A 13,583-nucleotide genomic window follows, 5' to 3' on the forward strand; every position below is an offset into this window, starting at 1 on the left:
ATATTATAATATAAATTTTTAATTAAAAAAAAAAAAAAAAATTATTATATATTTTTTTTATAAATTTTTTTTTTATTTTTTATATATATATATATATAATATATATATTTTTTTTTTTTTTTTTGGAATATTTATTTATTTTTATATATTATTAATTTTTTTTTTTTTTTTTTTTTTTTTTTTTGTAGTGGGTAAGGAAAAAAAAATGTTACGGAGATAATAATATTATAAATATATTTAATTATTTATATTGTAATATAATAGTATTATATTATATATATGTATAATTTTTTTTTCTTCTTAAGTGTAGCAAAAAAATAAATAAATTAAAAAAAAAAAAAACGAAATAAATAAAAAATAAAATAAAATAATAATAATATAAATATATTATATATATTTATTTAAAATTTAAATATAATAATTTTTTAAGGCATAAGATGTTGTATTTATTTAAAATTTAAATATAATAATTTTTTAAGGCATAAGATGTTGAAAAAATCAAAAAGAAGTGAATGATAAAATTAAAAATATATATATATATATATATATATATATAAATATTTATTTATTTGTAGAGTTCAAAAAAATGAATAATCCTATGATTTAATGAGTATCATATTTTATAGAAACCTACGTAAAATTCAAAATAAAAAAATTATAATATATTTATATATTTATTTATTTATTTATATTTTTTTATTTATATGTTGAATTTTAAAATATATACAGAATGTCAGCTATTGGTATGCCGCAACACATTTTAATTTTATTTCAAGCAAGGCCCATGCTTGAATTTTATAAACCCATAAAAAAAAAGAAACCAAAGGAATATTCGGGTTTATCCGATTTTATAAATTATTTTGAAGAAGGAGAAGCTCCTCCTAAGATGAAAGTAGAGAGTTTTAAAGAAAGGAAAGAAAAAAAGAAGAAAGAAAAAATAGCTTATAATGAATTAATATTAAAAGAGAAAAGAAAAGAATATGATCCTTTTAAAAATGAAAATTTAACTAGTGATCCAAAAAAAACTTTATTTATTGGAAGATTATCTTATGAAGTAAGTGAACAAAAATTAAAAAAAGAATTTGAAAATTATGGCAAAATTAAAACAGTTAAAATCATATATGATAAAAATTTAAAACCAAGAGGATATGCTTTTGTTGAATTCGAACATACTAAAAGTATGAACGATGCTTATAAATTAGCTGATGGAAAGAAAATAGAAAATAGAAGAATATTAGTTGATATTGAAAGAGGAAGAACTGTCAAAAATTGGATTCCTAGAAGATTAGGTGGTGGAAAGGGACCTGCTAGAGGTTCTGAAGAGAAAAAAAAAATTACACATAATATTAATTGGACCGCTCTTATTAATAAGGATAAATATAGAAATGATAAAAAAAAAAGTGATGAACTTTATAAAAATGTTCCTTTATATAATGAAAGAAATAATGATGATGAGGAGGATGATGATATTAGTAGTACCTTGAGGGATTATAGACATCATAGATATGATGACCACAGGAGGGGTTCTAAGAGGGATAGAAGACATAGGAGCAGACGATCTGAGTCAAGTGATAGGCATCATCATAAGCATAGAAGAAGAGATCGAAGTAGGGATGACAGGGATAGGAATTATCATGATAGGCATGATAGGCATGACAAACATGATAAGCATGATAGACATGATAAGCATGATAGGCATGATAGGCATGATAGGCATGATAGGCATGATAGACATGATAGGCATGATAGGCATGACAGACATGATAAGCATGACAGACATCATAGACATGATAGACATGATAAACATGATAGGTACGATAAAAATTATGAAAACCATCCTAACGGTGATAACCCTTATGATAATTCAACAAAAGATGACATAAATAAAGAAAATGACATAAATGACATACAAAATAATGGTTATGAGAATAATGGAGAACCCAACGATGGGTTTGTTTATGAATCGATTACATCAATAGAAGACTGTGACGATTAAATGGGGAATACACATATATATATATATATATATATACATGAATGTTTACATTTTTGTGTTGCATAATATCAATTATTATGTCTCAGATTATATTTTGGTAAGACATATATATAATTTTTCTTTTATATAAGAATATTTATATATATATTTATATATATATATATTTTTTTTTTTTTTTTTTTTTGTTCTTATGGAAAATATATTTATATCCACATAAAAAGATGGATAAAATTTTTACTACTTTTTTATATAAAAATATATAATTATATTATATATATATATAATTATATATGTTTTATTTATTTATTTATTTATTTATTTATTTTTTTTTTTTTTTTTTAATATTATAAGATTTATAAAATTTATTAATTAAAGATTATATTTGCTATTTCATTTTAACCCTTTTTAATAAAATATTTTATTTCATATAAATATAAAATTAAAATTGTATATGTATATAAAAAGGAGGGGTGGAAAAAAAAAATATAGAAAAAATGGAAAGCATAAAATATAAAATACAAAAAATATATTATCTATTTTGTTTTTTTGTTTATGGCGTCTTATAATATAATATCTTTTGAGCATAAATGATATTATTGTGATATTATAGAATTATAATTACTAGAGAAATATAAATAAAATAAAATTATATAATATATACTGCAATTTTATTTCATTTTATTATTATTTTAATTTTTTTTTTTATAATACATATATATATTCTTATAATAATTTTTGATAAAAAGATAGAATGTATATATCATAAGACAATATTATAAGTATATTATATATATATATATATATATTTATTTATTTATTTATATGTTTATTTTTTTTTTTTTTTTTTTTGTGTTTATATATATGAGAAAAAATGAATGAAGAGAATGAAATTAGGAATGTACCATTTTTGATTTTTCATGATATTAAAAAAAAAAGGATGAGAAAAATTATACTTATGTGTAATAAGAAGAAACAAAAAAAGATGCTCCTTAAAAGTTTAAATATAAAATTTATATATGCCGAAGAAAATAAAAAGAATGTAAATATACATATAGATAATTTTTTACCGCTATCAATAAATAGAAATATGTCTATAAAAAAAAAAAAAAAAGATATTATATATGATGATAATTATTGTAACTTATATGATATTAATAAATTAAAAATAGAAAAGATGAAAAAGATTATTAAAGATTTTTTCTATGATATATTTTTATTTTGTGTAAATAAAAATTTATCAATAAAAGAAATTTCTACCTTTTTATCTATAAAAAAATATATTTTTTATAAATATATATTTAAATGTGAGAATATAATAAATCTTTTTTTACAATATAAACAAATCATGTTATCACATTGTATCAACAGGATACCTAATTCTATAAAAGTTTTTTCTTTTTCTTCTCTTCATATATTATTAAAATATTCAGTTCGTACTTTCTTTAAAAATTATACATTTTATAAATATATTTTTACCCCTAACTATAAAATATCTTTCCAATGTATTCATAAGAATTTTAATTATTTGGAAATAGCAAATAGAGATTCATTACAAATATGTTCTGATGATGTAGAGATGTGTAAAGAAATCAAAATTTTAGAATCTCAAGAATATCTAAAGGGTTTGCTTACATGTAAAGCAAAAAATAATAAGGAACATAAAAGACTGTTTTGTTTTTTGTTATTAAATGAGACATAAGGAAAATATAAATATAAATATAAATATAAATATATATATATATATATTTATATATTTATATATATTTTTTTTTTGATGCTATAGCTGGTGTTGGTTTTATAGATGACTACCATGATAAGAGTAGTGTCAATAATTTCTTGGAGATTTTTTACAATCATTTGAATATGTATGATGTAAAAAAAGATTGTGAACACTTCGAAATAAATAAATATGAGCAACGAACAGATATAGAGAAAGCGTTCAGCCTTATAAAAAATAATATATTACACAAATATGATGAGAAAAAAAAGGAGGAAAAAAAAAAGGATAAGGAAAAATTGATAAGAACAGTAATAAAATTAAAAAAAAAAAAAACATATACATATGTGTATATATGTATATATTTCATTTTAATGTTATTATAATAATGCTATTGCATTTGTTTATTTTTTCAAGGTCCAAAATATGTATGAAGATGTAGAGAATAAAATAATGTCTAGTTTAAAAAAAATTTTAAATATTACAAATAAGGATGACGAGCAAGAGAAATGTTAAATAAATTTATAATTGGATATATTATATAAAAATAAGAATATGTTTTAATGTTTATCATTCTAATATATTATTAGTATTTTATTTTATTTTATTTTATTTTATTTTTTTAAGGGTACAATAAGAACCCGTCGATATCATAAATTAATTTATTTTTTATTTTTTCTACATCCATATCTTCTATGTGATCTTTTACTTTATGAATTTTAATTTTAATATCTAGTATGGAATTATTGGGTATAATATCTTTAAGAGGAAACAAAAAAAAAAAAAAAAAAAAAAATTAATATATATATATATATATATATATATTTTTTTTTTTTTTTTTTTTTTTTTTTTTTTTTTTTTTTTTTTTTTTTTTTTTTATACCTCCTTTATGGTGATATTCTATGTAAAAAAAGAAAACGAATAGATGTCCTTCGCTCATTTTTAAAAATAATTCTTGGATTTTTTCTTCCAACTGATTTGTAAAAGGTATTGATGTATATATATATATGTTTTTATTTATTTATTTATTTATATTTTGTCATATTTTTGATTTTTCATGTTTCATATATGTGCTTACCTTGCTTACTTTTATAAGTCTATATCTTTCATATGAGAAATCGTCCTGTAATATCTTTGCATGAATAATTTTTATTTTTGATTGTATGATGATATAACTATTTTGTTTTACTTTTATTTCCTTGTTTATTTTATTTTCAATTATTTTGTAAGGCAATCCTTTTGTAGTAATAATAAAATTTTCCTTAAAAAAGAGGCCCATTCAAATATATAAATGAATATATATTTATATATATATATATTTACATGTTTTGTTTTTTTTTATTTTATTTTTGAGAGTGTCTTTTTTTTTTTTTTTTTACTTACATTTAATAGCAAATACTGAGAATACATAGAAAAAACAGTTTGAATATTTATATTGTGATTAAAATTATTTTGTTCTTCAATAATAGCTGTTTTACATATAGGATTTATAGGAAGGCATATATATTGATATAAAGCATTTTGGTCATTATATGAAATATAAATATATTTTTCTATATTATCTTTAATTATATTTAATGTATACTTACAATTATCTAGAAAAAATTCTGTATATAATAATGAGATATTATAAATGAAATATTTATTCCATAAATGTTGGTTACATAAATTAATTTCTAATATATCTTCTATAATAATATCAATATATTTTTCTTTTTTTTTTTCTTCTTTTATTATTTGATATATGAGTTGTATAATTTTTATGCATGTTTTACACCAAGCATATGTCTTATGTGTTTCGTTTATAATATCATATATTTCATTTTTTATTTTATTTTTTTCTTTACTATCAAAAAGTTCCATATCAAATAATTCAGAAACATAATCATTTGTAATAGTTGTACATGAGTACATATGATCCATCCTTAAAAGGAAGTTAAAAATATGAAGAAAGATAGCTACATAAAGTATAAATCTATACATATGTATTAAAAAAAAAAAAAAAAATATATATATATATAAATATATAAATATACATATATATTTATATATTTATGTCTTTTTATCGTTTAAGGGTGTGAACATATTGAATGAATAAAACAAAATAACCTATATTTTTTTTAAAATACACATATATATATATATATATATATATATATTTATATATATATTTTTTATTTTGTTGTATAACTTATATACTATTGGGAATCATTTTATAAAAAACTATTGTGAACTTTATTTAAATGATAAAAAGAATGAGAATAGACCAATGAAAATTATTTAATAAAAATGTATATTTATTAACATTCTCTCTAAGATTTTTCAAAAAAATATAATCTACATATAATAAATATATATATATATATATATATATATATATATATATATTATATTATAATATGTTTATTCTTTTAAAAACTTTTTTTTTAAAGGTCAATATATTATATTATACTATAAAGAAAAAAAAAAAAAAGTATAAATATTTTTCATCTTTATTTTTTATATATTAATCACTTCAAATTTTATGGAATTTTTTAAGATATTACTTTTAAATGTTTTCATTTATTTTATAATATTGATAAAAGATATTTAAAAATATTTCCAAAAAAAAAAAAAAATAAAAATAATAATAATATATACATATATATATATATATATATTTATTTATTTATCATTTATGTAATAAGTACGTGATATTGTATATCCTATATTTTAATAAATATTAATATATAAAAAATTATGCATATGTGGTATATAATAATATGATGTAAAAAAAAAAAACAAAAAACAAACATTATATTTTTTTTAAGAAAATTTTCTATATAATTCTTACAATATAAATATATATAATATATATATATATAAATATGTTTATTATCATATAATTTATTTTATTTTTTTTTTTTATATATTTTTTTCCATCTTATAAGAATGAGAAAAAAAAAAAACAAAGTTATTTATTAGAGAATTATTGAATTAAAAATTATAGTGATAAATATAAATCTTTTTATATAATATGACATATAAATAATAAAATATATATATATATATATATATATATATATATATATATTTATTTATTTATTTATTTATTTTGTGGCTCATAAAATATTATGATGTTATAATATTTAGTGAGTGACAAGATGAAAGGATTTAATATAAGAAGTTCAAAAAAAAAGTTTAGTACTTTTAGCAAGAACGGAAATAATAATAACAATAATAATAATAATTATAATAATAATAATAATAATAATTATAATAATAATTATAATAATAATAATTATAATAATAAATTTAATAGATATTATAAGAATAATAAAAAAAGTCAAAGAAACTTTGGTAGTAGTAGTAGAGAGCAAAATGATGAAAATAGATTTGTAGAAAGATCGTGTGAAGATATTTATGATTATATAATTAATATTTCTTATATATTGAATGAGAAATATGAAAAATATTTAATATATGAAATGAGAGAAGAAAATATAAATAAAGGAAATAAAGCATTTCATCAGATTAATTTGGATAATACATGTTATGATATAGAAGATGATATATGTATATTATTAAAAGTTATTGAAGAAATAAAAAATAATGAAATAAAAATATTTGATCATAGGAAAGGTTCCAAAATTATAGAGAAATTAATATATTATTGTTTTTTTTTATTAAAATATAATGAGAAAAATATAAAGAATGAAAATATTAGTTTAGAATGTATACAAGCATATAATAATTTATTAAGAGTAGTTAGTCAATATTTTATAACATTAACATTATCTAATTATGGATCACATGTTATACAAAGTTTATTATGTTTATTTCCATATTTTAATAAATATGAATATTTATATATAGACAAATTAACTATTAAAAATATGGAATATAATAAAATGTATGATTACTTCAAAAATATATGTAACGTTGTGTGTGATAATTTATTTGAAATTATTTTTGATAGATGTGGCACACATGTATTAAGATCTTTTTTATATTCACTAGGTGGGTATTTATATGTTAACATAAATGATATAACATTTAGAAAATCTAAAATAAATAAAAATAGAATTAAAAATAAACTAAATAATAAAGGTCTTAATAACAATATAAAAAATAGTGAACTGAAATATGTTGATAAAAATTTCGAATCGAATATTTTTAATGAATATATATATAAAATAGTAGAAATGATATCAAATGAAATTGAAAAGCCTAATATATCATTGAAGTATAAAAATTTGTTATATCAATATGTATATTATGATAATAATAATAATAATATACATAGTAATGGTAATAGTAACATTTTAGATGAAAATAATAACAGTGGATATATATCGAATGTTCATAACACACCTAATAATATGAACAAGTCAGATAATTTAAAATATATTGTTGAAAGTAATAGTCAACATTTTATTTGCCCATTATTATATAATACATATTCTGTTCCTGCTCTTGTTATATTATTTGAATTATTGAATGATAAAAATATTGAATGTTCTTGTTTGATTAGACAAATATTTTTAATAAATAAAACGAAATTATATTATATAGAAAAAACAAAACAAAAGCAAAAAGATGATAATGTGTTATCATTACATGTGGAAAGCCCTTTAAAACAATTATTGGATATTTTAATAGTACTAGATAATTCAAGTATAATGATTGAGAAATTATTAAAAATAAAAAATGAAGAAACATTTTATATATTCAATATGTATATATTAAAAAATGTAAATAAATTGATATGTGAAAATATATATTCGAATATGGTTTTATATAATTATTTTACCAATGAATATATTTCTGAAGAAATGTTTGATTTATTAATTAAACATATAGATATAGTTGAATTAATTAAAAATAAAAAATATAATATTTTAAAATGTCTTTTTTTTTTGGCTCAATGGTATAAACGTAATTGTAAATATTTATATAATGAGTTGATAAAAAATTTTCATTTGAATGATGAACATAAAAAAGGAAACAGTAAAAGGTTTATTTGGATATGTATTTTGTGTATGTGTGATTATGATGATATGCCTTGTATGTTTAAAGATATATATATGAAAAATGTCGATGACAATTCTTCAGATATAAATGAAAAAAAAGAAAAGAACGAAAAATTATATAATAATAATAATAATAATAATAATAATAATAATAACAATTTGTGTAAAAATTTAAATAATTATAATTTTTATAACTATCTAAAAATTGATATAAATGGTTATTACATTTTATTATATTTATTATCATTCCCAAAAGAATCCATAACAACGTTAACAAATTCGTTTAAATATTTTTGTAATTTTATTAAGATGGTTAATATAAATGAGCCTAGTCCAACGGATGTAGAGAATTTTCAAAATTTCTTGGAAAATTTTTCAAAAAAGAGTGAAGAAATTATATCTTTAGATTCTATTAGAAAAGATGAAGATAACATGCATGGGCATAAAAATGATTTGCATAAAAATGATAAGATGAATATAAAAATGAATAATAATAAACCTTTTTTTAGAAAAAATATAGAATTAAGAGGAAATATCCTTTTGTATTTTGCCTGTGATAAAAATCTTTCTATCCTTTGTGAAAAAATAGTACATACATTTAATTTATTAAATGAAAAATATTTAAGAAGATTTATATCTTTATTTAAGAAGCAATATGACAATATAGCCAAACATTATATTGGAGCTCATACTATTGTAACCTTTTTTAAATTAGGAAATGACAATATAAAAAAAAATATACTTGATAGTCTCATACAAAATGATATTAATGTTTATAATAATTATATAAAAAATTTTATGAAGCTTAAAGAATATCAAAAAACTAAAACGATTACTACTACGAATAATAAGAAATATCTAAAGGCAAAGAAATTATTTCAAGATATATTAATCTCTAAGGAAAACATCCATAATCAAAATGATATTAATGATATGAAAGAACATCATAAATCTTCTATAAAATTGAAAAAAATACATAACACATCCAAAAATATTGATAGTGACGTCAATAGTAATGATAAGGACACTGTTGCAATTTATGATGATAATAATAATATTAATATATTAAAAGAAGATACTAACGATGATGAAGAAAATAATGACAATGTTCAAACGAATGATAATGATACTGGTTCTAATAAATCCTCTTCAAATGAAAAGGAACAAATTATAGACAAGGAAAATGGTTTTATCAATGTAATCACTGATTTTATAAAAAATACAAAAACAAAATCTCGAAAAAGGAAAAAAGAAAAGGATCAAATAGAAAATCTATTAAAAAAAAAATATATATAAAAAAATATATATATATATATATATATATATATATTACATGGTATTAATTTTATTTTTTATTTTTTATATTTATTAGTTACATTTTTTTTTAATTTAATAAAAATGCCTTTTGTTGTTATACATGTGTATACATTAAATATATTATATATATATATATATATATATATATATATATATTTATTTATTTAAAAAAAAAAAAATTTATATAATTAAATTTTTTTCGTCCAATTGTTACAAATTAAAATACTTCTTTATATAAAATGAGAGTTGAAAAATTCTTAAGCGCATGAAGATTAAGAAACGATAATAAAATATTATTTAATGAAAAAAAAAAAAAAAAAAAAAAAAAAAAATACATACATATATATATATATATATATATATATACATATATATATTTTTTAATTTGTAAGATAAAATCTAAATGGGTGTGTGGTATATATATTAATCCTTTTTGATCTTTGAATAAAAATTATGAAAATAATATTTCCTTTATGTTACCTTAAGCGATACACATTAATAAATTATTTACTTTTATTTTTTTTTTTATCTTTTTTGTATGAGGATATATTTGGTTGTTTCTTTAAACTAAATGATAAAATTGTATATGTATATATTATATATATATATATATATATATTTAAATTTAAATTTAAATTAATTTTATTTTTTTTTTTTTTTTTTTTTTTTGTTGTATAATATTTTGTTTATAATGCTAAAGATAAAAAGAACTAATTGAGCATATGCTAAAATTAAAACAAATAATATATATATATATATATATATATATATATATATATGTAATATATATATAATATATATTATTTTTGTTTTATTTAAAAGATATTAACCTATTCCAACAACATAATTAATTATGAGAAGAAAAAAAAATAATAAATAAATAATAATAAAATAAATGAATTATATATATATATATATTTATATATAGATAAGGCAGAAAACACATAAACCAAAAAACTTACAGATCATTATTTATATAACTAGGAGAACAAAAAAAATATTATATTTTACCTCAGGTTAAATTAATTTTGTATGTATTCATTTGTTTTATGAATAGGAAAGGTAAAAAATTTTTTTTTTTTTTTTTTTCTTTTTTTTTTCTTTTTTTTATTCTTGTTTGGAATTATTTAATTATAAACAATATTAAATGTATGCTAGAAATATATAAAAAGAATTTTATATATGTGTAAATATTTCTGTTTCGTGTGTAATTTAATATATATATATATATATATATATTTTTTTTTTTTATTTATTCATTCATTTGTATAGAATGAAGAGATCATTCAGTTCTATGATTAGGTCCATATTTATGAGAAGCCTTTGTTTTTTAAGATCCAATATTAGTAGTATAATAATTTTTTGTGTGTCGATAAGTTTCTTGGGTTATTATGGAAAGGAATTACATAATAACAATAGGTTGTTGAATTTATATTCTAAGAAACATGAATATGAAGAATTAGATGATAAAGAAAAAAGTAGTGAGAAGCCTTTTTTGAATGGCAAAAAACAAAGTTTAAAATTATATAAGATAATAAAATTATCACCGACTGTTAAGATCTTTATATTTAGTTATCCTAATGAATATGAACATTTAGGATTAAGTATTTGTAAACATATAAAATTTAATGCATGTAATATAGAAGGAAAAATAAAAGGAAAATGGAATAATAATGAGGATAAAGAAAAAAATTTGAAACAAATAAGTAGAAGTTATACTCCTGTTTATATTGATAAAAAACAAAAACATGTTCATTTTATTATTCGTGTTTATTATCCAGATAATGAATATATAGATGGGGGTAAAATGAGTATTCAATTAAATAAATTAAATAATAATGATGAAATAGATATAAATGGACCATTTGGGTTATTAGAATATAAAGGAAACAATGAACTCTTACATCTTTCTAAATCTATTAAAATTAAAAAACATATTGTTATGATTGCAGGAGGTACAGGTATGACACCTTTCTTTCGTTTAATAAATCATTTATTATTAACTAAAGAAAAGGAACCTCCAACTGAGCCTCTTTATATCACATTTATTTATGCTAATAGAAATGAAAATGAAATATTGTTAAAATCGAGTAATAAAAAAAAAAAAAATAATAAAAAATAAATAAAAAAAAATAAATAAAAAAAAATAAATAAATACATATATATATATATATATATGTATATATGTTTATATATGTACAATTTGTCTTTTTATTTTTTTCCTTTTTATAGTTTTTGATGATTATGACAACAGGTTCGAAAATTTCAAGAGGGTCTACAGTGTAGACAAATGTTTGAATACCAACCAAGTGGAAAATTTTGAAAACATTGGATTTATAAATGAGGAATTATTAAGAAAATATGTTTTGAAATATGAAAAATTAAATATTGAAGTTAAAAGTAAAGATACTCTAATCTTATTATGCGGACCACCACCTATGACAACTACAGTGAAATCAATATTGAAGGATCAACTTCACATGGAAAATATTATAGTATTCTAAACTATAGAGACATGCAAAGGAAATATATATATATATATATATATATATATATAAAATAATATAAAAGAATTAAAAAATAATAATATATTACCATATAATAGTATATATATATATATATATATATATATATTAGATCATTATTATACTTAAGAAGGTTCTTATATTTTATAATATATTTATATTTCTTTATTATATGATATATTATTATTATTATTTATTTTATTGTATTTTTTTGTTGTTGTTGTCTTTCTTTTTCTTTTATTTTTATATGATTTATTTTGTTTTAATTTTGTTGTATTTTTCTCTTGTCAATAGAAATGTTTTTAAAAAATAAACATTTGGTACATCATTTTTATAAAATATATATATATATATATATATATATATATATATATATATATTTATTTATTTATTTATTTATTTATCGTGTTGGTTTTATATGTGTATATATTTATCTTAATTATTAACAAAATATAATTTTAATTAAAAAAAAAAAAAGAAAATAATAAAATTACATAAAAATTAAAAAATAAGAAATAAAAATATAATATATATTTATATATTAATATTGAATGAATAAATTTAAAAAAATTTTTAATTTGTTTTAATTCATTAATGAAACGAATGTGTCCAGATACCAATAACCCAAAACAGTAATGTCAAAAAATGCAATTTTCATATTTAACATTCTTAATATTTTGGAATTCTCTAGACTTATAAGTTTATCTTTTTCAGCTAGAATTTTGTTTTCTTTTAAAATAATTTTCTGATCAATAATATCAAAATTTAATTTCCTTTTTTGTAAATCTTTTTGCATAGAAACTGGAACATTTAAAACGTCACCACATTTTAATGTTATATCTTGTGGTGATATATTTCCATGTTTTATATATTCTTCTGGTTGAAATTCATTAAAAAATTTCAAAACGCTTAATGGGCCATCCTTGGTGATTAAAAGGATTCGGTTCCCAACAAGTAGCTACACAAAGGGGGGAAATAAAATGAAATAATAAAAAAAATATATGTGTAAATTTAAA

General features: G+C 17.7%; 6 protein-coding genes across 6 annotated transcripts in view; 4 read left to right on the top strand and 2 right to left on the bottom strand.

Annotated features, from left to right (window-relative positions):
* Positions 1-730: 730 nt before the first annotated feature.
* On the top strand, positions 731-1,996 carry PGSY75_1367100 (putative U1 small nuclear ribonucleoprotein; the record flags this gene model as incomplete). The annotated part of the gene is made up of 1 exon (XM_018787689.1): positions 731-1,996. The coding sequence occupies one exon, from the start codon at positions 731-733 to the stop codon at positions 1,994-1,996; it is 1,266 nt and encodes a 421-aa protein (XP_018640431.1).
* An 871-nt stretch (positions 1,997-2,867) lies between these two features.
* Positions 2,868-4,229, top strand: PGSY75_1367200 (hypothetical protein; the record flags this gene model as incomplete). The annotated part of the gene is made up of 3 exons (XM_018787690.1): positions 2,868-3,630; positions 3,780-4,024; positions 4,131-4,229. The coding sequence occupies 3 exons, from the start codon at positions 2,868-2,870 to the stop codon at positions 4,227-4,229; spliced, it is 1,107 nt and encodes a 368-aa protein (XP_018640432.1).
* A 106-nt stretch (positions 4,230-4,335) lies between these two features.
* On the bottom strand, positions 4,336-5,696 carry PGSY75_1367300 (hypothetical protein; the record flags this gene model as incomplete). Its single annotated transcript, XM_018787691.1, has 4 exons — positions 4,336-4,472; positions 4,596-4,686; positions 4,792-4,974; positions 5,097-5,696. The coding sequence occupies 4 exons, from the start codon at positions 5,694-5,696 to the stop codon at positions 4,336-4,338; spliced, it is 1,011 nt and encodes a 336-aa protein (XP_018640433.1).
* A 1,160-nt stretch (positions 5,697-6,856) lies between these two features.
* On the top strand, positions 6,857-10,021 carry PGSY75_1367400 (hypothetical protein; the record flags this gene model as incomplete). Its single annotated transcript, XM_018787692.1, has 1 exon — positions 6,857-10,021. One exon carries the CDS (start codon positions 6,857-6,859, stop codon positions 10,019-10,021), a length of 3,165 nt encoding a protein of 1,054 aa, XP_018640434.1.
* Positions 10,022-11,315: 1,294 nt separating this feature from the next.
* On the top strand, positions 11,316-12,546 carry PGSY75_1367500 (putative NADH-cytochrome b5 reductase; the record flags this gene model as incomplete). The annotated part of the gene is made up of 2 exons (XM_018787693.1): positions 11,316-12,132; positions 12,275-12,546. The coding sequence occupies 2 exons, from the start codon at positions 11,316-11,318 to the stop codon at positions 12,544-12,546; spliced, it is 1,089 nt and encodes a 362-aa protein (XP_018640435.1).
* Positions 12,547-13,150: 604 nt separating this feature from the next.
* The window catches only part of PGSY75_1367600 (putative ribosome biogenesis protein MRT4), a gene marked incomplete at both ends in the record, with an annotated part of 947 nt that continues 514 nt past the window's right edge, over positions 13,151-13,583 (bottom strand). Inside the window, one exon of the mRNA XM_018787694.1 lies at positions 13,151-13,525. Within this exon, the coding sequence (XP_018640436.1) occupies positions 13,151-13,525 (375 nt within the window). The remainder of the gene's footprint in view (positions 13,526-13,583) is intronic.

The sequence above is a fragment of the Plasmodium gaboni genome, chromosome 13, assembly GCF_001602025.1.
Source record: "Plasmodium gaboni strain SY75 chromosome 13, whole genome shotgun sequence".
Lineage (NCBI taxonomy): Eukaryota > Apicomplexa > Aconoidasida > Haemosporida > Plasmodiidae > Plasmodium > Plasmodium gaboni.